The sequence below is a fragment of the Archocentrus centrarchus genome, chromosome 5, assembly GCF_007364275.1.
Source record: "Archocentrus centrarchus isolate MPI-CPG fArcCen1 chromosome 5, fArcCen1, whole genome shotgun sequence".
In the NCBI taxonomy this organism is placed as follows: Eukaryota; Metazoa; Chordata; class Actinopteri; order Cichliformes; family Cichlidae; genus Archocentrus; species Archocentrus centrarchus.
Window position 1 is genome coordinate 20,332,834 of NC_044350.1, and position 26,530 is coordinate 20,359,363.

Sequence of the window (26,530 nt, forward strand, 5' to 3'; positions counted from 1 at the left end):
GTCAGAGGCACCAATCAAAAGATGCCTTCATGAATGAAAGTACAGCAGGTTTACAATAAGGCGCAAATCACTGGTTACACTAAAGAACAAGAAAACAAGATTAGACTTTGCTGGGAAACATCAAAAAAGAGCCTGCATAAATCCGAGGACAGATGAAACCAAGATTAACTTATGCCAGAATGATGGGGAGAGAAAAGTATGGAGCACACCGCATCATCTGTCAAACATGTTGGAGGTTATGGCATGGGCAAGTATGGCTGCCAACAGAACCAGGCTGTTGACAGAAGTAGCAGGATAAACTGAAATGTACAGGGCTATACTCTCTGCTCAGATTCATCCAGAAGCTAAAAAAAAAACCTGACCAGACAGTCCTTCACAGACCCAAAGCATACTGCAAAAGCAATTCAAAAGTTTCTCAAGGTAAAGAAAGTGGATATTCTTCAATGACCTGATCTCAACCCAATAGAGCATGCTTTTCAGACTGTGAGACCCACAGACAAGCAGCAACTGACGGAGGCTCCAGCAAAGGCCTAGCAGAGCATCTCAAAGGACAAAACTCCCCTTTTGGTAACATTCATGGGCTCTAGACATCAAGCGGACATGGACTGCAAAAATATTCATCCAAATGTTAAACATAAACATTACATGTAAAATTATTTTAGTTTGTCCAGTTACTTTTGAGCCTCTGAAAATGGAGGACTGTGTGTGAGAGTGGCTGTAATTCCTAAACAGTTAATCCGGTACTGTCGTTAAATCCCTTGAATTAAAACGGAAAGTCTGCACTTCAATCACATCTTTGTTGTTTGACTTAAAATCCTCTGTGGTGGTGCAGAGAGGCAAAATTACAAAATGTGTAATTATCCAAAAACATATGGACCTAACTATGGTCAGACTCGGTGCTTCTAAACATGCTGTAGTTTTACATCCCCAGACTCACTGTTTAGTTGGCTTGTGCCAGTCTCATGAAGAAACTACTGAAAAATTTATGAAAAAAGCTTAAGAGACTGTCAATTGCAGTTCAACAATTGCAGTAATTTCAGTGCATAATGAAGACCTAGATAAGTTTTTTTTTAATATTTCCAAGTTTCAATACCAAAAATGAAACTTTTGAGCTACAAAGGAGAAGAAGTCTTCAAATGTCTGAAATTTTCAATGGCATCTTTATCAAAATCTATACATAAAGTGGTGAGATTGTTTTATAAACTGTATTGACATTGGCAGTGCAATTTGTATCTCAAATCAAAGAAAAATAATACTGCAGATTTTCCTTAAAACACAAACAAAAATAATTTTAGCAGCAGTTGCACTACAAGAAGTTTTTTCCACACTTGCAGTTATGTTATAGTACCTTGAAGAACATCAACATTTAATGTGTACACACTCTAGCTGAAGTAGAAAAGTGGGGTGAAGAACATCAGTCAATAATTAATGTTTAAAAGGTTTAGAAAGTTCTGCCTCTGACTTTGGTGCTAAACATTTCCAAGGGTTCTAAAATGTGTGCAGAAAACCAAGAGGTGTCAGTGTACAAGTACCCAACGGGAGCTGGCAGTGGTCTGTTGAGGACTTAATGAGCTGAGGACTATGGGGAACAAAGGCAAATGTCATGCTTGGTATGAACATTGACAGGCTGTGTGAGTAAAACCTAAAGAAGAAGGATGGTTAAATGCCAAGTCAGGGCAACAAAAAAATAAGGGAGTCCTTGAAAGCATGGTTACTTGCTGGTCAGACACTTAAAGAACATCTGGAGTAGCAGCCAGTCAGTCCGGCTGTCAGAATCAATTTAAATCACAGATGAAGTATGTGGGCCTGCTCATCCTCTGTGCATGCTGAGCTCACAGTATAAGGGCTGTCATAGTGTTCTGGCTCTGTAAGTATTACAAGAGTGGGCAGGGGAGGTAAACACAAACTAGGGTCAAAAGGACAAGAAATGGTAAGGAAAGATGATTTCACTGAGAAAGATAACCCAAAAATAAAGGTGTTTTCCAAATTCTGAGGGAAACTCAGAGCTATTCAGTCAACACCAAAGGAAAAGATAGATAGTAGTGCTAACAATTCTTTACCTTCATTTGACAGAATTTAAGGTTATAAATCTGCAGGGATTGAATTTACTGTAAATGCTCAAACTTTTAATTATTCTGAATTTTTAAAATCTATACAGGCCTAAACATTAAACATAACATTGTGATACTGATTATACAATGAATATCACAGCTACAGTCCAAATGGTTCTTCTGAATTTGGGGTGAAATATTTGGTATCTAAAAATTCTAACCAATTTCTAATTATATTTAATTTAGTTACAGTAAAACAAGGCAGTAACAACGGGCAGTTTTAGAGCCAAAGAGAAACAAATTATTTAGTAGTTACCCATGGACTAATATAAAAGAAACAAGACACAAATAATACTATACTGTAAGTATTTTTCCATAATGTAACTTATTTTAGAGGAAAGAACAACACTGCTCCTTCTTGCATTTTAATCACACAGTATTATTAGCGGCGTAGGCTGTATCAGGGCATCCTAAAATCCCCTTCCTACATTGTAATTACACATAAAATTGCATAGACTTTAATATGCTTCAGTTTTTATGTTTACAGGAGGAAAGAACTTCCAAAAGGAGGAGATGTGGCAAGTCCTCTCATCCAGAAGGGTATGTTAAAAAAGACAGAAAGAAAACTGACTCTTACCAATTTATTGGCTTTCCAGAAGCTGTCATAGTCCCAGTTCACACACTGTTTGTCATAACCTCTGGTATAGATTGGACTCAGAATGCAGACTTGGAATATAAAAGGTAACATGTTTATTTACAGTCAGGTTCCAGGCAAGAATGACAGCAGAAGGAATCTCAGTTAATCGGTTCAGAGCTCCAACACAGACAGGCCCGCTAAATAATCTCTCCACAGGGGAAATATTCTCTCTTGGCAACTCACTCAGATTAAATCCAAGGTTCCTGTGCAGAGGAGAACAAACAGTTAAGGCAAAGTCACAGAGCCAAAGTATGTGAACGTACAGATTGAAGGAGCCAACGTCACTGTTTCCAGTGTAGTGATCAGGTGCCAACTGAAGGTCTTCCTCCATTTTCAGTAGCAACCAGCAAATCAGACAATTACCAGCAGGTAGGTTCATCACTCCCAGGTGTGCAGGACTCCAATGGTGGGAAACAGAGGAAGACCTGCCTCTGAAACACAAGTTGAGTTGTTGTTATCTCACACGCACATACACACAGACAGAGGGAGAGGAGAGAGTGAAAACAAAAAGGAGAGATATAGAGAAAAAAATGGGTGAGCCAGCACAGGAGGACAGGAGGACTATGACACTATGTTATTGTTATATAATTTGGTTATATTTTTACTTATTCAAGCTATTTTGTCCTTTATTTTTAGCTTTTCAGTATATATGCTATACTGGCAAAAGTATTCACTCATCTGCTTTCACACGCATATGAACTTGAGTGACATCCCATTCTTAATCCTTAGGGTTTAATATAATGTTGGCCCACCCTTTGCAGCTATAACAGCTTCAAATTTTCTGGGAAGCTTTACACAAGGTTTAGAAGTGTGTTTATGGGGGATTTGTCACCATTCTTCCATAAGCACATTTGTGAGGTCAGACAGTGATGTTGGTCAGGAAGGCCTGTCTCACAGCCTCCGCTTTAATTCAGCCCAAAGGCGTTCTATTGGGTTGAGGTCAGGACTCTGTGCAGGCCAGTCAAGTTCTTCCAAACTTTACATCTGGCACAACGCAGCCAGACAAGTACCGTTCTCCTGGCAACCACCAAGCCCAGTCTTGTCCAGAGAATTCTGCAGAAAGTTGGCAACCTCTGTGCACTATTCACCTCAGCATCCACTGACCCCACTTTATGTAGCTTACCACTAACAGTATAAATTGCCACTAACAGTTGACTGGGGAATATTTAGCAGTGAGGAAATTTCCCAACTGGACTTGTTGGACAAGTGGCATCCTAGCAAGGTACCACGCTGGAATTCACTGAGCTCCTGAGAGCAACCTATTCTTTCACAAGTGTTTGTAGAAGCAGTCTGCATGCCTGCTTGGTTTTATACATCTGTGGCCATCAAAGTGATTGGAACACCTGAATTCAATGATTTGAGTAGGTGAGTGAATACTTTTGGCAATATAGTGCATTTAAAAAGGTAAGATTAAAGAGAAACAATTTTGATATTAATTATCTGTTTAGCATTCAGTTTAATCATATCTGTTGAAAGTTAGTTGCTTGGTGTCATTTAGTTTTTCCTTATTTATTTATTTTTAATTAGAAAGTAAAAGTGGGTGAAAAACCCCCCACTTATCTCAAATAGAAGAGTACAGTTGACAAGTGCTCCAGCATGCACCTCAAATTAATGTGTAATTGCAGTGCAAGAAAGGGACGTTAGGATACTTTAAAATCCACTCTGCACTGCTATCAAAGATTAACAATGGGATGCAGACATGGTATGGGTTGCAAGGTCTTATTGCTAGTAGTGTTAATAATAGTGTTTACATCAAATGCAAGAGGGGGAAATGCTTTTTCCTCTAAACTACCTAGATGGTACACTAAATGGATAAAAGTATTGAGCCACCTACACATTACACCTACAAGACCTTTTATGACATCCCAGATGCATTAATATGGAGGTCTCCCCCCACTCCCACCCATTGCAGCTACAACAGCTTCCACTGTTCTGGCAAAGCTTTCCACAAGATGTTGGAGTGTATATGTGAGAATTTTTGGCCATTCATCCAGAAGAATATTTGTGAGGTCAGACACTGATATTGGAGGAAAGGGTCGGGCTTGCACTCTCTGTTCACTCCAAAGGAGGTCAGGGCCAGTCAAGAATTTGTAGTTCCAGTCAGGATTAGTAGGTCAGACAAGCACATCAATCTCACACTCGGGAAAAATCTCTCGCCAGCTTGGGAGTTTCCCATGATGTCAATACTCTGAACTTCAGGGTTTAAAGCTAATGCTGTGAGTAGCAGACTGGAGTAGGGTTTTCCAAAAGTCATCACTGAAAGTACAGCATGATAAGTAAGTGCAAGGACGAGATAGTGAGATACATGATCTGTGAAAGCTTTACTGCTTCGCTATTATTTTGTGTTTTGTTTTAAGAAAGGCCAATTAATCTATTCGTAGTAAGAAACTAAAATCAACGCACTGCATGCTGACTGATGTCATCTTTATCTGATTATCTTGAACTGCATCAGTGTTTGAAATTAGCAGTGTGGTGTTAAAATTGCCTGTAAAAAAAGGACATGAGGACTTGAGTTTATTTTTAAATCTTGTTAAGGAAATGGAAAACACATAAAATATAGCGCTGCACACGTTAAAAATATTGGATGGGAGACTAAAATGTGTTATTTTTTCTTTTTTATTAAGAAAAAAGCACTTTACGAGGAGAGCAAACCACAGTTCATATAAATGTGCTCGATTGTGCTTGCAGTATTGTAGTATCTGAAGGATTTAAAGTATCACGTGACAACCCCCCCCCCCCCCCCCCCCCCCCCCCCCATAAGCCACAGCAGAATATCACAGCTTAGTGTCGCTCAAAATGAACCACTACAGCACAGATGTGTTGAAATACATTCAAAACACTGTTTTGTTTTGTTTTTTGTTCTTCTTTTAAACTGCGATTCATATTAAAGATCGGCGCGTTATATTGCATATTCACATTGGGGCAGTAACTAACACTGAGTCAGACACCTAGGGGAATCTGTTCATCTTGAATAATTAATCTCTGTTTAGGGGAAGAAAAGCTTGTGTGGCTGCAACGTGGTGAGATTTCCTGACAGGGGATGCCAGCACGTGCTGTAACAATTAATTTCTGAACCAGAAGGCTTCAGAGAGGTAGAGAAGGCAGCTCAGTCCGTGTTGCTACCCCACCCTTCTACAGCACATGGCGTTTTACACCCACTGCTCTGCATCCCGTGCGCGGCTCATGTACTTCATAATGTTCCCCATTTCAGTCAGTGACAATATCAGAGAAATCCGGTGGCAGCCATCTTAGGTGTGCCACTGCATGAAGTTATGAGGGGCTACAGTAAATGAGGAGACGCGCATCCTTCATTCTCGGCTCTTTATTCTGAGGATTCTGGGTTCAGGACCACGGCCAGCTCCCGTCGACCGGGTCCCAGCCTGGCAGGAAGGGAGAGGCCATCTCCCGCTTTCACCGAAAAAAAAAGAAAAGAAAAAAAGCTGCTCTCGTCCCCTCATATGTACACTACTCTCCCTCCGCCCCTCCTCCCTGACTCTTCTCACCTCCCCCTCTCACATCCGCAGCAGCGACTGGCCAATAAAACACAGAAAATACGTAAGCAACGACGAGTGCTCGGCGCAGGCGGAGAATAGTCAGTGTGAAGCAGACTATACATCTTCCAGCATTACTCGTACTGCTGACATCCCTCAGACAGCGAGTACAACCAGGGCCTATCCCTATCTTGACTTCAGGCATATTCTACTTTATATCTATGCACGGATAAGACAGCGGCTCAGCCATCATCTGGGGATATCGAAAAAACTCAATTAGTAGGTTAGGATATCTGTAGGGGTCGCATCACTTCTAGAACAAGATGTTAGATCCGTCGTCCAGCGAGGAGGAATCTGATGGGATAGTGGAGGAGGAAAGCAAAGAGGCAATGGCACCCCAGGCCGGATCTCGCATCTCTCCGAGCAGGACCAGCGAGAGCTCGGGTGGACTAGCGCCCAGCAGCAGCCGCAGCAGTGCCCGTCCGACTAGCCCGAGTCCCTCGGCCGTCAGCGAGGAGAAGGAGGATCTGGAGAAGCTGCACAGAGAGGAAGAAGAGCGCAAAAAGAAGCTGCAGTTGTATGTTTTTGTGATGCGATGCATCGCTTACCCGTTCAATGCAAAACAGCCCACAGATATGGCAAGGCGACAGCAGAAGGTAAGAGCCCCTGGTGCAGAGGCATAATTAATAACCACATGATGACGAAATGCCTCCTTTCGTATCGTAGATGGTGTCATTGATGACCTACATAAGCTAGAGCACAGGTTTGGCCACTAGGCCCTATCTGATAAGCATGGAGACAGCACGGTGCCAGTGAGAACACAGTTTGTTTGTTTGACGCAAAATGTTGAAATCTTTGGAGCATGACAGGAGCATATACAGTAAAGGTGCTTCGAGCTCAGGATAGTGAAGGGACTCATGGTGCTGCAGAGCTGCAGGCTGAGTGCAGTCCATGTTCCTCCAGCACTCTAGCTCGTAGATGAAAGCAGCCCCACAGCCCAGCAAGCCCAATAAGTGAAAGGGCGTTCAGGAGATGGTGGATGGCAGTTCACAACGGTACAGTGTCATTGCCCTTGTTGGCCTACATTTTTACCGAAGTCCCGATTTCAATTAGATATGCAGCTGTATATCTAAGCTGTATATCTGTGTTCTGCCTTCTTGGCGGATACCCAACCCCAACCCGTTAGCGCCATCATTTATCCCGTCAATTTGGCCTCCCAAGGTGACTTTTAGGCACAGACCTCTTGAGGAGGGTAGCTTAAAAGCCTCTCTTCTCTTCTCTGATCTTGGCTCCTCTCAGCAGGCTGCAGAAAATTAAGTGCATTGAAACATTTTCTACATTCACACGTTTTTTTTTCTTTTACTATTATGTTTTACAGAGCATCCAGCTTATGAGATTTATATACCTTAGCTACTGTAAAGGACAAGGCCCACATCCTGGCTTCTCACGGTGCTGTGTTGGTCCATTGATGTTGATGCCAGTTTTGGGTCATGCTGTCCTTAGTGTCAAAGTCACCATGCACAGGCCCTACTGTGCTGAGGGAACGTTCAACTGATTGTTAGTGAGGACAATTCCCCCTGTTTATTGCCCTTGCTTTATGCACACTGACTGCTTGTATTCTATGGCAAATATGAATTAAGAAGTATATGTATAGGGATGAGCATGCTTTATTTAGAGCTGCCTTAATACTGAAACCCAATCATCACATTGCATGAGAGTGTCAGGTTCTTGAATCTCTCCTCAGAAGGAAGAAGTTGATGTTATTCACTGTGGTTGGGGGACTTTCAGAAGATTCATTCATCTCAGTTAATCACAGGGTGATCACTCATTCATTTCTAACACCATAAACAGTACCATGGAAATCTCATTTATAAGTGCTGCTTTTATTTAACGTGCAGACAACTTCCTCTGGTCACTGTTAAGCCATATGGTCTGAATTTTCTGCTGACTCATGCACAAGTCCATGTAGGAGGTGTAAACCGCAGCGTTTCCATCCATTTGTTTGTTTGTAGTCTGTTGAGCGTAGGTTACTGATAGTCTAATGCATGCCTAGTAATGCACTTTCATATCTGGTAGCTCAGGCAGCCACAATCCTCTGCTGTGGGTGAGTGAATATCTGGACAAACAATCAAACCAGGAACTCAGAGTGTGTCTGTCTGCCCACAGTCTAGCTGTTGTTTTTGATTTCATCCATCCATATGCATAAAAAAAAAAAAAAAAATCACAGTTAATTGGTTCAATCCAGTCACTTGATGAAGATGATTTATTACTCAGAACCATTAACAACAGTGAGCACTAAATCTAAGTTGATTACTTTTAGGCAGTTTTGTACATTTACAATGTCATGGAGTTGTATAGTGGTCGTCATTTAACTGCCATTTAATTATATTTCTGTCTTGGGTGGCTATTGAGAAATAATTTATCATGCAATGTATTTCTTTGCAAAAAGAATATTTAACATTTGTCCAATTATGTTTCTATGGATTCCTCTGAGCCATGAACCTCCTGTGAATGTGGGCTCCTCAGATGTCCATAGACAATAATTTATTAAGGTAATTCCTCACAGTGTTGGCGGCACAATCTAATATGTGGCCTATTACAATTTTAGCTATTATAGATTAGTCACAGAAATACGATGAAGCAATTTCTGTAATGAAAAGACTTAAAGGCCTCAGCAAAACATGTGGAGCAGCTCCATGATAATCCGTTATTAGAAGCTCTGGCACACAAACAGCAGTGATGGGCTATCACAGAGAAACAGGCCAGGCTGTAGACTATGCAAGCTCCGCTGCTGCTTCTTGAGTATGTTGCCATAACCTTGTGGAAGATAAGCCATGAGGGCAGGAACAGGAAGGTGACTCTTTTCCAGGGTACAAAAAATATTTTACTGTACAGTCTGAACAATGTCTTAAAAAAACAGCAGCATGAAGGCTGTTGCTGCTCACTGCTGCCTGAGTGTATGTGCATAATTGAGTGGTGACACATGTGTTTGCATAAAAGGCTAACTATCTTGGGACACACACAGAGAATGTGTTAAGTATTGAGGTTACAGACAGATTGTGGTGGTATAAATTATGAAATTTTAGCATCATTGTGATGGTCCCGGAGGGCAAAAACCTCTTTCATTTAATGGGAATAAATTGCATAAACTGCACACACAGAGGAGTTAAAGACACGCTGGCAATAGAGTAAAATGACAAATTTACTGTTGGTTTGTTTTTGCTTTGTTTTCAATGTGTAATGCAAAAATAAATGTTTTGAGTGGCCAGTTTGTCATTTGGTCTGTGGGTCAGAAAATTAAAATATCATTTATCAAGTATTTGGCCTTTAATTAGATTGTCACCAAATGTTTATTAAAGCATGCATTTGCATGCCAACATGCTGGACTTCAGCATAGTAAACATTACATCTGTCAAATGTTCGCATGTATGTATGAGTGAGAGCATGCTAATAGGCTGATGTGTGTATCTCAAAGCACAAGAAACACAAAACAAACAGGAACTAAAACTGTGCTATTTGTATTTGATTCTGCTTTGATTAAAAATGTGGCAGAATAACATTTGCAATCTGAAATTGCAATCTGCAGTCTGATTAATCAAACTAAGCATATTTTCTTTTATGGATCACAGTTTCGTTTTTTTTTTTTTTGTGAATTACAAAGTGTGATTCCCTCAAAGATAATCTGACCCAATCAGCTCATCTGCCAGCAGGTTTACTTAATAGAGTTCCTCCTTGCTCAGCTGTACAGTATGCCATTTATACTGTGAGGGCGAGGGGCTGTGAATTGTGCAGCAGGGTCTGTGATGTGAATTTGAATTAGACTGAAGTACAAACTGAAGTTTGCCACACAGGTGTTTGCAAACAACTGTGGGAGTCCAACCGTGAACAACTTTTACCCAGGCTTTGTTTTGTTTCATGTTCTAATATCATAAACCATTACCACAGCTTTGCAATGCACTCACGGGCAACCTGCTGTTTTTGGAACAGATCTTTATGTATGGTGAGTTTCCTCTCCCCCAGTACCTCTAATTTTTCATTTGTGTTTTTGAAAAACAACACAAATGAAGCTTAATTAGGTTTATTCTTTCATTAGAATATTTGGGAATATTTGTTAGGGTAAGAATGACTATGTTAAGAATGCAAACAAAATGTTGTGAAGGCAGTTGCTTTACTGTCAAGTAGACATCCCTATGTTAGTAGCAGCTACTGTTTGTGTAAATGCAAAATCTACACAATTTCACCTATTTACTTCTTTAAAATATAGTTTATTTTAATTCAATTCAGTTTAATTTTATTTACATAGCACCAAATCACAACAAACAGTCACCTCAAGGCACTTCATATTGTAAGGTAAAGACCCTACAATAATTACAGAGAAAACAGTCAAAACAACCCTCTATGAGGAAGCATTTGGCGACAGTGGGAAGGAAAAACTCCCTTTTAACAGGAAGAAACCTCCAGCAGAACCAGGCTCAGGGAGGGGCAGTCATCTGCTGTGACCGGTTGGGGCTGCGGGGTGAGAGACAGAACAAAAGACATGCTGTGGAAGAGAGACAGAGATTAATAATAACTAATGATTAAATGCGAATGATTTGTTAACTAAATCAATTTGAATCACGATGAGTTTCAGTTTTTAGTTTACTCTTATTTTACAGCTTCAACTTTGGCAAAAAACAGAAGATTAACAGTACAAAAGCAACAACACTGCCTCAGAAGAACTCTGTAAAGAATAGCATACAAGGATAGTATAAATTTAAAACTGTGAAGGGTTATTACAGATATTAAAGATATTTGATGGAGCTCAACATGCATGTGTACTGCATGGTTTTAGAAAAACTGTAATGTGTAGTGTGCATTTATCTCTTATCTCAGTGAGATGTATATTGCCTCTATTTCTATTGAAAGAAACCATAAAACACACAGTCATATGTGCAAAACACAGTGGCAGAAAGTGGAGAGCTCAAGTATGGCACTGAAATACTTTGCATTATTATGTAAGATCGCTAAATGGTGTTCTGCCTGAAAAAAAAGGGCCTCCTTTGACAATAACAGAAGCTTCGCTGTCAGTGGCAAAGTCAAGCTTTGAGCTGAAAATAAAACACGTCAATCAGTGCTTGAAAGCTGGTAATGGGAAAAATTGTTCTCTCCCATTAAGCAGCAGACTCAGTAGCAGCACCCCTAATATAGAAGAATAAAGGTGTTTATTGACAGATATGCACGTGGATTCAGAAGAAGTGACAGCTGAAAAGCAGCAGGTGAAATACCCTCTCACCCACGATCTGTGCAGCCACGTGTAAATTATCACAGCTTCTCAAATTAAACATCCTCGCTATGGGGACATAACGAAGGGGGGAAGCTTAGATCTTATTTGTCAGAATACTAACAATGTCTTTTCCTAACAGCACTGCACTTTGAAGGCAGGAAATCAGGACAGGATCAAATTGAGTAATACTTGCTGTAATAATAATCCAACATTTTGGCATGATACTCACATGGCAGCCATGTGCCCACAAAACAGGCTACCAAAATGCAAATGCTAGAGCACAGAGTGCTTGCATTTGAATTGATGGGAGCTTATAGCTGGTATGGATGGCATCATGTGAGGGATTAATCCACATAGGTGGGAAGACGTGAGTGTGATCTGGCTTAAAAGCAGTATCCCACATAGGATTTTCTCTCCTTCGACAGCTCTCAAAATACAGGATGTACTTGTTAATTATAGTCTTATGTGTCGTCACCAAGGCTATGGAGTCTTGTTGCCTTTTCAAAGCAACAGATACATTTATGCAGACAAATGCTAACCATCAACATGATGTGAGGCAGATTTGTCTGGTTGAGAATAGTTGCTTTCAATGCTGCATTCATCCATGGACACAAATTAAATAGGGCTGTGTGAGTCTTTGTTTAATTGCTGCATAAGTTTTAATTCCTGCTCCCAGTACTGCACATTAGCCACTGGGAAAAAATAGGGCTAAAATAAGGGCTGGCTTGTTGAGAGAGGACCAAATATTAGCAATTCTAAAGTAGCACTTACATTACATTTATCACTTTCACTGTGGTTATACAAGTCTTTTTTTTTTGTTTGTTTGTTTTTTTTACTGAGTTTATCATAATTAAAACTACTGCTGCACTACTTTTATTTACATTTAATAATTTTGGTCCATAACAGGGCAAAAAGCAGGCCTAAGCTGTATTTACAGTATTAAATTTATTCTCATGTGAGTTTGTGAAAACAAGTGCACATTGGCATTTTATCAGTCAGAAGACTTAAACTTAGTGATTTTGTTTCCATTTTTGTTTGAAAGAGGATTAATGATCAAGGAAATGCTAAAATAGTTCCCATTTGTTATATCAGTGGACTCTTTGATTAATCAAGAAATTGTTTGAGCCCTAGTCAAAAAGCTTCCAGTAACCACAGACCGTTTTATTGGAAGTGTAGTGTAAGAAAGCAGCAGGGATCTATTTGTACTTTGTGCCAAATGTAGACATTTACACTGCAGCAGTTGCAGTATTTATAATGCCTGTCAAACTTTGCAGAGACTGAGAATTCATTCTGAGATTGGTAGTCTGCTAGAGCGAGATCAAAACAGGTCAGCGCATTTGGCAAAACACTACTTTAACATTGCACATGTGCAATGTTAAAGTATTATTCATAATGACTGGTGCATTACTTAGTCAAGCCTATAGGTGTACCATACCAAGCATGGATGAAATAAAATCAGCTACTGTAACAGCTTCCCGTTTTTGGTTATAATCACATACTTTCTTCTTATACTGTAATTGTGACATAATTACAAGACAGTTTTCTCGTAATTATAAGATTCTGATTATGTGTTGTGGAAGTTATAATCACTGTAAGAGAGAAGTTTTTTGAATCTTTTGATGGATAGTACAGTGCCAGTCGAACGTTTGGATGCGCTCTCGTGAGCGTGTCCAAATGTTTGACTGGTGCTGTATGTGCGGGTGCATGTCATCACACTGTCAAATTATTGTTAGGTCCCCTATGAGAAGTCAGGCAGCTGTTGGTGGTTATTTAGGGCTCAAGAGGTTGTTGGTGCAAATGTGTGCTGTTATAGGGTTCACCATGAAACACTGCTTCAAAGAGTAAAATTACACAGGTATGAGTAAGAAAAGCACAATGAGGAGAGATACTGAGAGAGAGAGATTAGTAGTGGTGATTTTCCACATTAAAGACAGGAGAGCTATAGCAGGGCCATTACTGCAGCTCTCCTATAAGCCTTTCCTTCCCACTCTCTGATTACTCTCAGTGAGGTATAAAGAGCACAAACAGCAGCCTGGAGCAGGCATGAGGCAGCATGTCAGGTATTCTGAGTTTCTTATCATGGGTGCCATATATTCAAGCAACCAGTGCATTAAACAGAGTTGCCACACCAGCCCCTCCCTAACAAGCATGAATGTTTTTAGTCTTATCGAGGCATTCTTCCTTTGATCAGTAACATTGATGTAAAGTAACAGAGGTTTCACAAAACATTCAAAAAGTAGTAAAACAACATAAAAAACAGACTTAAATACTGTGGCAAAATGTTAAAACATCTCCCAGGGCATGGATTTATGTTGAATCTATAATTTTCTTTGTTGTTGAAGACTGTTAAGCCTTCCCAGTCAATAAATATTGGATGCAGGTTGATCTCTCCTATCACTAATTCTACAAAAGTTTTTCAAAAGCCTGATTAATGCAATCTGTGTGATCTTTTTTTTCAACACATCTTGTGCTTCTTATTGGTGAAAACACACAACACAAACCTTATTGAACATCAAACAAAGAAACTTCTGAGATAATAACCTCTGAAAGCAAACGGGGAGGAGCGAGAGAAAGTGAGAGAAATTACAAAGGAAGACAGTAAGTGATTTGTGATGGGAGGTTGGTAGGAAAAGGATTTATGTTGCAGACTCTTAATGAGAGTAATGCACCAGCAATGGAGTTACTGATTCACAGTCAGCTTTGTGTGCTCTACAGTATAAAGTAATGCAGTGGTACTGCAGTATGTTGCCCTCATTCTGCTTAATACAAAATAAAGAAGAAAGAAAAAACCCAAACAACAAATTTTTGCTTAACTGCTTAGTTATAATATTATTGTGTATGTATATCTCAAGTTCTGAGGGCCCGAAGTGATATCTTTAAAAATCTCCCGTGTTAATATTAAAATTACTCCAAAGTCACATTCCTCCAGTTTCCCATTAAACTAATCATTTAATTCAGCCCTCCATCATTTGTTTCACCAAGATTCACCCAACAAAAATCTGTGGCTCTTCTTTCTGATTTTTCATGCATATGTAAACTGATCAAATCGTCGCCAAGTGTACAAAACATACCCATTTAATCGTAGATCATCAGCTGAACCTAATCAAAATCTGTCAAAGAGAATTAAAACTTTAGTATTTTAAGTTTGTGAATGTTCATATTCATGCGGTTTTATGGTCATTTCTGTTGAGGGATTTAATTTCAGTAGCTGAATGAGCAAAATGAGGAACCGGCAGAACAGGCTGCTGCCTGTGAGATGGTGGTGTGTGATAATGGATGACACTTACTAGAAGAGACTTTGCTGGTTGTGAACACAGTGTTTTTCTGAATATATCAGCAGCGCCACAGCTCCTGAATATGACAACACCGTGAAGACTGGTTATACAGAACCAGAGTCTCTTGTTTTATCCCTGTTTGCTGTGTGTCAGGCTCTGGCTGCAGAGTATGCACCTGGCTGTTTGCTAAACCAGCAGAGTGGTATTTACTCACACAATGCTGTGTGTGCATGTGACTTCAGAACAAATCTATGAGTTCGTGTCTGGTTTCGACATAATAGCTCGTGTATGTGTTTGTGTATAATTGTAGTTTTGTGACCATAGTCACTACTCAGTGTTGGTGTTTTGTGTTTGATGAGGCCTGCTGCTGATAGATTTTGCGCAGCTGTGATACAGCGCTTGCACCCGTACTCTTGTTTGCTGTTTACTCAGATGTGGGCTGGTGGGGTCATCTGCAAAATGAATAACCTTGTTTGGTGATAGGAACCACTGATAATGTATTTGCTAAAAACCAACACAAGCATCGAAAGAGGGCAAACAGATGCAAATAATAGAAACATTCAGTTTATATAACTCCCTTTCTCTAGTAATCTTATTTTACTGAATCAGTTACACATCTGTTTTACCGCTGCCCAACACAGAAACCTGTCCATTTATTTTGCAACCATTTAATTTTGGAAAGCAGCCTAATTTAACTTCCCCTTCCCTGACATTATATAACTTTAAGATGGTCAAGTGTGAGTCAGCAAAGCAAAGTCCTTATTGTGCTAAACTACACGAGCTCCAGTACAGTACACTGCATTCAATTAGCTAATTACTCCACTCCTCCCAACACTGCAAGGATAGCAGCTACAGTATACATCACAAGCTGATGACATGTTAATTCAGTATGTCAAAGAGATAAAAAAATATCTATATGAATCATAACTGTTAGATACTGAAGATTTACTGAGAATCGGAGGTGTTATGTAACTTGTACTGCAAATCACATTCAGGATGACAGATATCTGATACAACCTCTAATCTCAATAATGTGCATTTTCTTTAGTTTTGCACATGTTGATAAAACAGTAGAAAACTTAATTCACACCTCCCTGTGTCGGCTGGTTTAAGATCAGAGCTCATATAGTTAAATTAGTGCATATGTAAATTACATTTTATTTAAAAAATACTACACAATATGACAACTATCACTCAGATAATTTGTGACCATCAGATGTTCATTTTTAAAATGTAATATTAGTGTGTATGTTGATCACAGTTCTTAGAATCAAACTAATCTACTGTAAGGGTTAAAAACAGAAATATCATTATTATTTAAATCTTACAGATATTCAGTAACTGTATAACACAGTATCAGTTGGTGTTTCCCTCATTCAGTTCTTTTCACATGTTGATAAAAGCTGAATACTATGTTACAGTCTTGACCCACCACTCATTTCTTTATATTTAACTTCAGTCTTTGTCATTTAAAAAAAAAATAAAGTGCTCTTGAGCTGAGTTCTACAGGCTTTCTGAAGCGCTTTCAGTTTTTCTTTGGACATTGGCTGCTTTCCCCCTCATTTTCAGTCTAGTCCTTGTTCCTGAACAGTTTCAGGGGAATGTTTTTTTGTTTGTTTGTTAAGCTGCTTAACACTGACCTGTGAATCATACAAAAGTAAAAAGGATGACCCAGTGTTGTGTCTACACATAACAGATAACTTAGTAAAGAACCAATTTTAAATTGTATCTTTGGGCACTTTGTTCTCATTTATTTAATTTAGTCTACCAAAAATAACAGTTTGACAGGCATAAAATAGTATTTTAGCACAAAGTGATTCCCAAAGAGCTATTAGCTGAAAATTTGTCATAACCTGGTGTGCAGTGTGTAATTATAAAAAAATTGAGGAAAAACTATCTACAGCAGATGAACAGTATCTGAAAGTCAGGATCTGAGAAATGCATTTGGCCCTTCAGTTGATCCATCTACTGTTCACTGAAGCTTCATCAGAAATGGTCTCAGTGGAAGGGTTGCTGTCAAGAAGCCATTCTTAAGGAAGGGAAACAGGGCAAAAGGCTGAGGTATGGCAAATTACACAAGAACTGGACTGAAAATCAGTGGCAACAGGTCTGTGATGAATGATGAATTTTTGCCTTAAAATGTCATTATGTACAGAGAACAAGTGAGAGATACAAAAGTGAGTGTCTACAGCTAGCTGAGAAACACCGTGGAGGCTCTGTCATGACTTGGGACTGCATTTCAGCCAGTGGTGCTGATCTTGTCTTAATTGATAGAGTTATGATGCAGAAAAGTGTGGTTCCATAGTGTAAAGCTTTACACAGGTATAAATTCCTTGGGGGTTGCATCAGGAAAGCCATCCAGCATAAATCTGCCAAATCAAGCATGTGGAGCTACCTGAAAAGCACCCTCAGAATTTGGTCCACCATGCAATACCATTTGGGAAGCATCTGATTAACAACAGTCAGCATGACAATGATCCCAAACACACTGACAATGAGTAAAAGCATACGTGGATACAAAAACACACAGTGGAAAACCATCAGTCATGGACTGGCCTCCTCAGAGCCTGGACCTCAACATTAATAAAGCAGTGTGGAATCATCTTGACAGAAAATGGAACAAAAGGCAGCCAACATCCAAAGAATGTTGGAATGTCCTTCAAGAAGCCTGGAAAACTATTCCTGAAGAAATGACTTAAAGAAATGATAAGAAAGCTTGCCTAGGAGAGTTCAGTCTGTGCTGAAGAATAAAGATGGTCACACCAAATGTTAACTTTCAAACTTGTTAGTATAGTACAAACTCTGCATTGCTTTATATATTGTATTTCTGTATCAGTAAATTAATGGACCTATCTACCATTTTCCAAGCCAAGATTTTTGCACAGCACTGTACTCTGTCACGATGCACAAAACTGAAAGTGTATGAACCAAAATTTACTTCCTAATTACAAAAAGAAAAAAAAAAACACAGTTATTTCATAGTAAATGCAGAGACTTCCCTAAGATTGTTTCAAAATAGGAAGATACTAACAGAAAAACAGGAAAAGTCTTCATAAGATCACTGAAGAAAGACTAAAGGTCACTGATGTTTTACAAGACATGTGCCTGAGGGAACTTAATACCCTGAATCTCTGTTAGAGGCTCAGTGGTTTTTAAGATACAAACTGAAATTATGTTAAGTTAAAGAAGACAGATTTTCTAACAAACAGTAATAAAGAATATTCCCTAGAAAACTTGGAGGGATTTATTAGAGCAAATCCTTCATCACAGTCAGTGCCATATCTTGTGATGGAATTCTTGTTTTAATCATCCAAAGTTTAAGGGACCAAAGGGACGTGTATAAATCCTGAAGTCATTAAATGTTTTATGCAACCTAATATCAGCCACATGGTCAAACTGGAAATTCACTCTCAGTTTAAACTGCAGTGAAGTTACTGTACATGTGCATGTCTCCTCTACTGACAAGTGAAGGGTGATTATTACCACTGCCAACTTCATTGCAAGTGAATGAATCACTGCGTAACATTGCAATCTTGATAAGAGCCACAGAGAAAGAATCAATGTGAGCAAAGCAGCAAAGTACGTCTTGGGAGTCTGGCAATACTGATGAAAATGGAGGCATTTTCTTTCATCCTTTAGGACAGCACGGTTCTCCAATCAGGGAATAAATAAAAAGCACAAAAGCCAAAATACTTTAAGCAGTTGAACGGTGCTTCAGCGCTCTCCAAAAACACATGTATGTAAACTTGCATGGAGTTAGCAGCTTGTGTTGTCACATAAAGTCAGATCAGCCAGGAGAGACTGTCAGCAGAAGGACTATTAGCTTTGACCTTTCAAGGTAAATTCTTCAGGTAAAACACAAATGTGTTCTCCCAGTGTTCCAATCACATTATCCCATCATGTTTTCTATTTTACTGTGGTATATTTCTAAATCTTCTACATGTTCATCATATGTGAGATTAATAGAGACTGCTCATTTCCAATTATTTACACTATTTATAGTCTTGATTAATCTCTTGGCAACCAAACTGAAAGTAAGTTGGTTTAAATTTTTATATTAGAAAGAAAGAAATATCCCATTCACATATTATTGAGGAAGGAAACAGGGAGTTTTTGGTATTTTGTTTTAATTACTGAAAGAACAAATTAATTATTGAAAGAGCTGCCTGATTAATTTTCTGCCAGTTGATACCTTGACTAATTGTTTCAGCTGTAATTACAGATGCTCATTAATATCCAGTCATAATGGTCACAAATTTGTTCTGGTCTACACAACACAGACTTTGTAATTTGCACAGTACAAAGTCTGCAGTATATATCAGTGTTTGGCTGTATTTATGCAAGCTATGGTATGAATGACCTCAGATCTAGTATTACAAGTGGTAGCTTTGCTAAAACATTTCAGTCAGCCTGATTCAAGTTTGTTTTTGCCTCTTTTTAAAAACCCAGCAGTAAAAAGAGGCTCTCAGGTTGTATTTTCCTCTGTATTTGACATATTATTCATACTGCTGTCTTCCCCTGTTTTTGAACCAACTGTACTTCATCACTGAACATGCAACTTCAGTCTGAAAAACCACACTCTTGTTTAGATCTTTATTCTCTATACAGAAAGGAACCATCCATCCATCCATCCATCCATCCATCCATCCATCCACTTTCTTAACTGCCATTCCAGCTTAGGTCACGGGGGACTGGAACCTATCCCATCTGTAAAAGGAGGAGAGATGGGGTACAGCCTGGGCAGGTTGCCAGTCTATCATAGGTCCAACACAGATAGACAGACAACCACACTCTCACATCCACACCTACTGCCAGTTTAGAATCACCAGTGAACTTAACATGCATGTTTTTAGACAGTGACAAGTAGCTGTACCTGGTATATAGTACCAGTCAAAAGTTTGGACACACTCACCTATTCAGATGAATGGGTGAGTGACTGGTACTGTAAACCTGGTATAAACTCACATAGGCACAAGAAGAACATTCAAACTCTGTACAGAAGGGCCCCAGCCAACCAGGACATTCGAACAAGTCGCTGTGAGGTGACACTGCTCCCTAGAAATGTGTTCCTGAGAGAAAATATGATGACAATTATGTCTTAGAAATTAAAGTCAGTCTGTACATTATACATAAAAATGCACAACACACATGACAGTGATACAAAGAAAAAGTGGATGTTTTTAGCCTCACTTTCAGATATGGATATCTGACTATGGACGAGTGTGTCAACCCCAGCTTCCATGTATCCCCATAGACCAGAGTAATTTGCATAGTGGTGTTAACATCAACATTTTTTGCCCTAGGATGTTCCTTGAACACCATGGTTTATTAAAACACAGCAGAGATGGGCCACATTTTTCTTTAATCTCACATCTAGCTGTGGGAAACATGAATTAATCTGAAACCTGAAGCAGAGGGGCAGTATCGATCTCTGATGTAGATGTGCTATTTTATGTTGTAAGTGGAACTTGTTTTGGCATTAAGTGGATATATCATCCTGAGATCCTCTGTACCGCAACAACTGCCCAAAGTAAAAGAGATGTCTTGGTGAAATGATTTGTGATACCTCGAGTTTCAGTCCATATTATTTTTACTGGACAGGTCATCACATTATTAACCTCTTGGTGATAGTATCGACTGCCTGTGTGTTTGTATTTTGGCCTGAATATCTTAAAGCTTTCTAACTCTGGCACTTGGCTCTAATGGTGAAATCTTGTAGGCTATTACTTTCTGAACACTATCAAAAGGGGTTGGGGTAATATGATGGACACACAGATGGTGTTGAGATTGCCTCACAGGCACACGATATGTGGTACTTTTCCACCTCACTCCTACACCAAAGTCTGTCACTTGCAATGTGCTGCTGCATGCAGGCATACACACATTACCAGCAAGTCCCGTATAATAACAGGTTGAACTGTAAGATTGAAGGCAGTTATCAGAGGGAGACTGTCAGTCTTGACCTTTAGACTCACTGACTCAGTAACCATGTGTGAAATCAATCCATGGACATCAAGGCTTTAATGAAGATCGAAACTGGAACAAAAGAAAGTGATGGAGAAAATCTTATTTGTGTGCACAGACGTATCTCAGGAAGTTAACAGATAAAAAGCATATCATGATATATATTTTGTCTCAGAATAATTTTATCTAATTGCGCAAAGGGTCTTATGAGAAAGCTATAACATATATGGCTTGAGCAAGACTATAATCTATAGTTAGAAGTTCTCTGATGATACTAAAAGCTAAAGTCACCATGATGATATTTAACAATTTTATGTTCACTCTAGTTTAGCATGTTAGCATACTCTGCTAGCTGCTAATCAGCGAAACACAAAAGATAGCTGAGACTGATAGTCATTTTTTAATCAATATTGCACAATCTGTCCGACAGAGATGTTTTAGTTTGTCTCTTGGCTTTGTCCTTAACTTCGCTTGTTTATCAGCATAGCAATACTCATGGATAGGATGTCAAATTAGAAAGCATTCAATTGGGATTATTTGCGCAGCATTTTCTTTAATTTAGGGTTGCAAATGATGCAATCCTTGGTATTTGTATTGAATTGTGATTTTTCTTTTTAGCTGAGTGTGATTTGTCTGGATTGGTAGATTCCTCAGTTTTGGTTCAGGTGGAGAAGATATTAGGCAACAGATTACATTCATAATTTGGGAAATAGGATAGCATGATTGGCTGCTGTTTAGAGGCACTAGCGATAACGTGGGTATAGGCTGTAGATGCAAAGACAGAGCTAGCAAACATTGCTTAACATCTTAAATCCACTCGTACTTGCACTCACAATCTCTGGGCTATGACAGAAAAAATAAGTTTGTGGGATATACTTGGCTGAAATAAGGTTTCTGAACTTACATAATAACTTGAGGAGCTCTGGGATTTTAGAGGACTTCATTTTTGAGCTAAAGTTGATGGTTAAACTTATAGAAAGCACTGGAGAGATAACACTTCCAAGTGCTTAGTGCTTCCCTAGGAGGACATTCTGGTGAAAAGCGTGACTGAGCTGATGCTTACTCCATGGTTTGCTTGAATCTGACTAGGCTAAACAGTGAAAAATTGGTATTATTTTGTTTAAGCCAACATTTGCTTGCATTTACAATTTATTTATTTATTTTTAATGACACATCCTTTCTTTGTCCTTGCTGCCACAGATAACCAAGCAGCAGCTTCAGCAGACCAAGGATCGCTTCCAGGCCTTCCTCAATGGAGACACACAAATTGTGGCTGATGAGGCATTCATCAACGCTGTGCAGAGTTTCTCTGAGGTATAACGCACCATACGTAACCACGGCATCACAATCACAGCAACGATTTTCTTCATTCAAACTCAGATACTTACGCTCGGATGCTTTCAAAGGTGTTGCATTTTGTATTATTCTAAATCAATAATTTCACATTTTCACTACTGGGAAGTACAGTAATGATTGTTGTGTGTGTGTGTGTGTGTGAAGCATACTCTAGATTATTTTGTGTAAAATGTTCAGCTTTCAGTCTAAAAAGTCAAAATAGCACCACCCAGCCCTCTTGCTGCTCCATGTCAAAATGCCTGAATTCTGAGTGGTAAAATGGTGGCTGAAGCTTTTCACTGCACAGATTATGAGTCAGAGCATGTGGTTGACACAGCAATCTTTTCCAAGCTCACTATTCAATCTGAAAAAGTCATTATGACAATGCTTACAGTACAAAAGGAATTACATATAGCAGGGTATGTTAAATCAGTGATAGAAAAACAAGCCATTATGAAAAACATTAGTATGAGATTGGAACCATCAGGAAGCACACACACAATTACTCTTTTCACAGAAGTTAATTAGAAGATAACTGACAGAGACGTGACGGCTGCACAGGAACCTAATTTATTTTGTGATATTTAATATTAATATGAAATGCACTACAAGCTTTCAGAATTCACTTCTGAAAACCTGAAAATGTGAATCCCTCCTGTACTATGCTCACTAACATATTATACAAGGTGTACTGTCTAGTCATTTAGCCATCATCGGTGTCATAGCAAAATTTATGGTAAAGACGTTTTTATAAAACGAGGCTAAATGATTTTCAAAACCTTTTGTTATCCATGAAAACATACAAAAATAAAATGTCAAGAGTAATGTATCTCTCTACTCTGATGTTTCAGTGCTGTAGTCACTGTTTTGAGTCATAATGGATGCTAAGAACAAAATTTGACTGTCAAAATGACAAAGCAGTCATCTTTGATAAATACTTCACTTGATGCAGTGACAATATTGCCTTGTCTGGATCCATCCTTTTTAGTCTGTCATTAGCTGCAGACAGAATGCCTGTCTTGAGTCACAGCAAGTGCATACATGCTCTGATTTTTCACTCGAAAGTTATTATTCACTTTAATGGTTTTGTTTTGCGGTTGAAGACAGATATTTACTGTTTGAGGCAGAATGTGACAGCAGAGCTACCATATGATTACTGATCATCATTTTAAAATCATATGTGTTTCTTTTATTCTGTTGCAACTATTGACTCTGGTCTCTCACAATGTAGGTATTTCTTAAGAGTGACCGTGTGGCAAAGATGGTCCAGAGTGGTGGCTTCTCAGCCAATGATTTCAGGGAAGTGTTCAAGAGGCACATCGAGAAGCGCGTGCGCAGCCTTCCAGAGATTGACGGTCTGAGCAAAGAGACGGTGCTCAGCTCCTGGATGGCGAAGTTTGACACGATCTACCGTGGCGATGAGGATCCGCGGAAGGCGCAGCAACGCATGACTGCCAGCGCAGCTTCTGAGCTGATCCTCAGCAAGGACCAGCTCTACGAGATGTTTCAGAATATCCTCGGCATCAAGAAGTTTGAGCACCAGCTGCTTTATCAAGCCTGCCAGGTAAGTTACTATACCTATAAGCTACACCTGTGTGACACATGTGTTTTGTTCCTTGACTCAAATACATAATACGTGTTGCTTAGGTTTTTCAACTTCCGTCCCAGGCTGGGACATGCCAAACTCTGAGCATAGTCTACTGACTTCTAATTTCAACTGTTGCGCACTGACAGAAGCATGATTTTCATGCAAAATCTTTTCAAACCTTGGATTAGTTGCTTAACATTATGCACGCTGTAACTTGTTAATGTGATTTATTAGATCCCGCCTTTGCTTTGTTTTTTCTTCACCATTTTTCCGTTTGCAGCTATAGACATATCACATTTCTCCCCTCTGTGGTTAGAACACAACAACACAAGAAACCTTTATCCTTATTATACCACAGGCTAGTTGCCTTTTTTACAGGGTGTGAACCGAATATTTTGTTCATAGATTATTAATAATAACAGTGGCACATTTATGACTGTAGGTGTATTTAGAGTTATAAATATTTGTCCCACATGGAATTGTTAGCACTAGTGTTAAATGGAGATATTATAAAAGCAAATTAGTCTCCTCGACATACATCCCTCGATACCAGACACGCAATGCTCGATTGTAGTGGAGATATATTGTGATTGCTGGTGGATAAAAGTGGACACTTGGGTGCTTGTGTCAGACATAACTCTCCTTCTCTCGCTGTCTTTACTGCTCACTGTGGGAATTCTTTTGGAGTTGGCAGGATTTAGAGGAAACCTCTGACACCTTTGTATCTGGTCACTGTTACATTTCATTCAGTTCTAATGAACACACCTTATGGGAACCAATTTAGTTTTTAAAGCACTGACCTTATTTGGATCAGGTGCTATTCTACTTTCAACAGCTGCAAAAAATACGAGCAGATGGCATGAGATGCCAGTAAGCAAATTCAATCGTTCAGTATTATTGAAATGTCTCAGATGGCAATGATCTATATAGGCTATGTTATTTAGGTAATTCCAGTGCTATAGCACTCATATCCAGTGTCTATTTTTCCTCTCAAGCCTTTGAAGATGCTTAACCTACTTTTTTTTAATATTCTGGCAGCAAAGCTGTTAGTATAGGGTCACAAATTTGCATGCAGAACATACCATTTCCTCAAACAGAACCTAGCTTGAATAATGCAGAGCTCCTGATGAACATTAAACAGTACAACAATATGAATGTAGAAATACATCTCTGCCCAAGCTGCAGGGGTGCATGTCTACATCTTTGCACTGTTGTTACAGGTAAGTAGAATTGGCATGTGGATACACGTCATGGTTGTGAACGGGTAGATTTGTTTTAAGTTGGTGATTTATGTGTCTAAATCTGAGTGAAACATACAAAATGTGCATACGAGCATTCATTTTTATGTCTGTTTTCACTCCAACTGTTATTCCAGGTGTTCTTGGTGTCTTCTCTCATTTCATATGCAGTTGTAATAAATGTATTTCACTGTACTATTGGTGGCTTTGAGCATCTCTCAGTAAGCAACCAGCTGCTGTATAGTGCCCTGTACTACATGATAAAATCCGCACTAAAAAGGAAATGCAGCAATCCAGTCTGCATGGCTCAGGGCTGCTGGGATTTGATGAAAGGTTTTCATGGATTGGCTCGGATTCAGAGGCCATCATTTTTTAGCTGTTATCGCTGGGGATTTACATTTCTTTGCAGTTACATTCAACTAGTCAAAAGGAAGCACTGGTCTATTTCTGTTTCATGCTGAAGTAAGAGCAGCCCCTGGAAATGACTAACAGACTGATTAGACGGGTACGGCCAGCTGCTGCGCCAGCCAAAATCTGAGCATGGTCTACTGACTAATGGCTGCATATTTATTTAGCTGCAGTGACACCAAGCATGACCAAATAACTTAAAATAATGTGGTTGGTGTCTACACTGAAAAATCTTAATTAGTCTAATCTATGTTGAACTCTCTGCCCACTTCTAATGCGTCATATGATAGTATGTTTGTGTTGTTTATTTATGTCATAAGACTGCCAAGAGAACAAAAGTTATGTAGTTACAAACATATTTTTATGTATAAATGCTTAGAATTTTACAGATATTGCCAACCTGGGAGAGAAGAGCTTTTCGTTTTATTCTCGCTTTCTGTGTTTTTTTATTTTATGCATTTTACCATTTTGTTTTTTTTGGAGGCAGAAGTGACCATATTTGTATGAGTTATCAGCTAACACTAATAACCTTGGTTAGCAAATTGCATCTGTAGACTAAGCACAATAGACCCTGGTACCTACATAGTTAGCATTCAGTAGTAAAGTACTAGAATTTCACAAAGCAAAACTAGAGCACAAACTTTCTTGATGGGCTGTTTGTATAATTAACCACACAGTAATCCATTTTTTTGTCAGATAATTGCAATCAAAATGTTGCAAAAGACACTAACACTACAAACAAGGCTCCATTTAGTACAGATTTTGTGACTCAAATTAGCTAAGGTGAAGCCCAGCAGATGGCTACTGGTTGCAGGCCCCTGTGCCAGCATCAGCCAGTCAATCCAAACAGCTACACCTAATAATACTTCTAATAATGCATACATTAGGCCTTAACAAAATGTGAACCCCTATACAGTTGTGATTTTTATGATTAACTTTATAGACCAAAACTGATTTGTCTATCACTCTGTAAACATGATTATTTCTGTTATAAAGTTTAAAATGGAACTCCAACATCAGGATTTGTACTTCTGTGTGTAACCCCTCTAAAACCCTACGATGTAACCTACGTAACTGTTGACTCCTATACATTTTGAGTAACAATTATTGCCTCAATATAAGGAAAAATAATCATAGCCTCAATATAAGGATTCACATATGTCAGCAAATTACTATTGGAATGGACGTGAGGGAATGTGCAAAGAAGTGGAAAAATGTGA

At 39.1% G+C, this 26,530-nt stretch overlaps 1 protein-coding gene across 2 annotated transcripts in view; it reads left to right on the forward strand.

Annotated features, from left to right (window-relative positions):
- The first annotated feature begins 6,364 nt into the window (after nucleotides 1–6,364).
- The window catches only part of cadpsb (Ca2+-dependent activator protein for secretion b), a 68,327-nt gene continuing 48,161 nt past the window's right edge, over nucleotides 6,365–26,530 (forward strand). For both annotated transcript variants that reach the window (XM_030729473.1, XM_030729472.1), the window contains exons 1-3: nucleotides 6,365–6,895; nucleotides 21,942–22,055; nucleotides 23,308–23,640. In XM_030729473.1, the coding sequence (XP_030585333.1) occupies nucleotides 6,563–6,895; nucleotides 21,942–22,055; nucleotides 23,308–23,640 (780 nt within the window). In that variant the 5' untranslated portion in view covers nucleotides 6,365–6,562. The remainder of the gene's footprint in view (nucleotides 6,896–21,941; nucleotides 22,056–23,307; nucleotides 23,641–26,530) is intronic.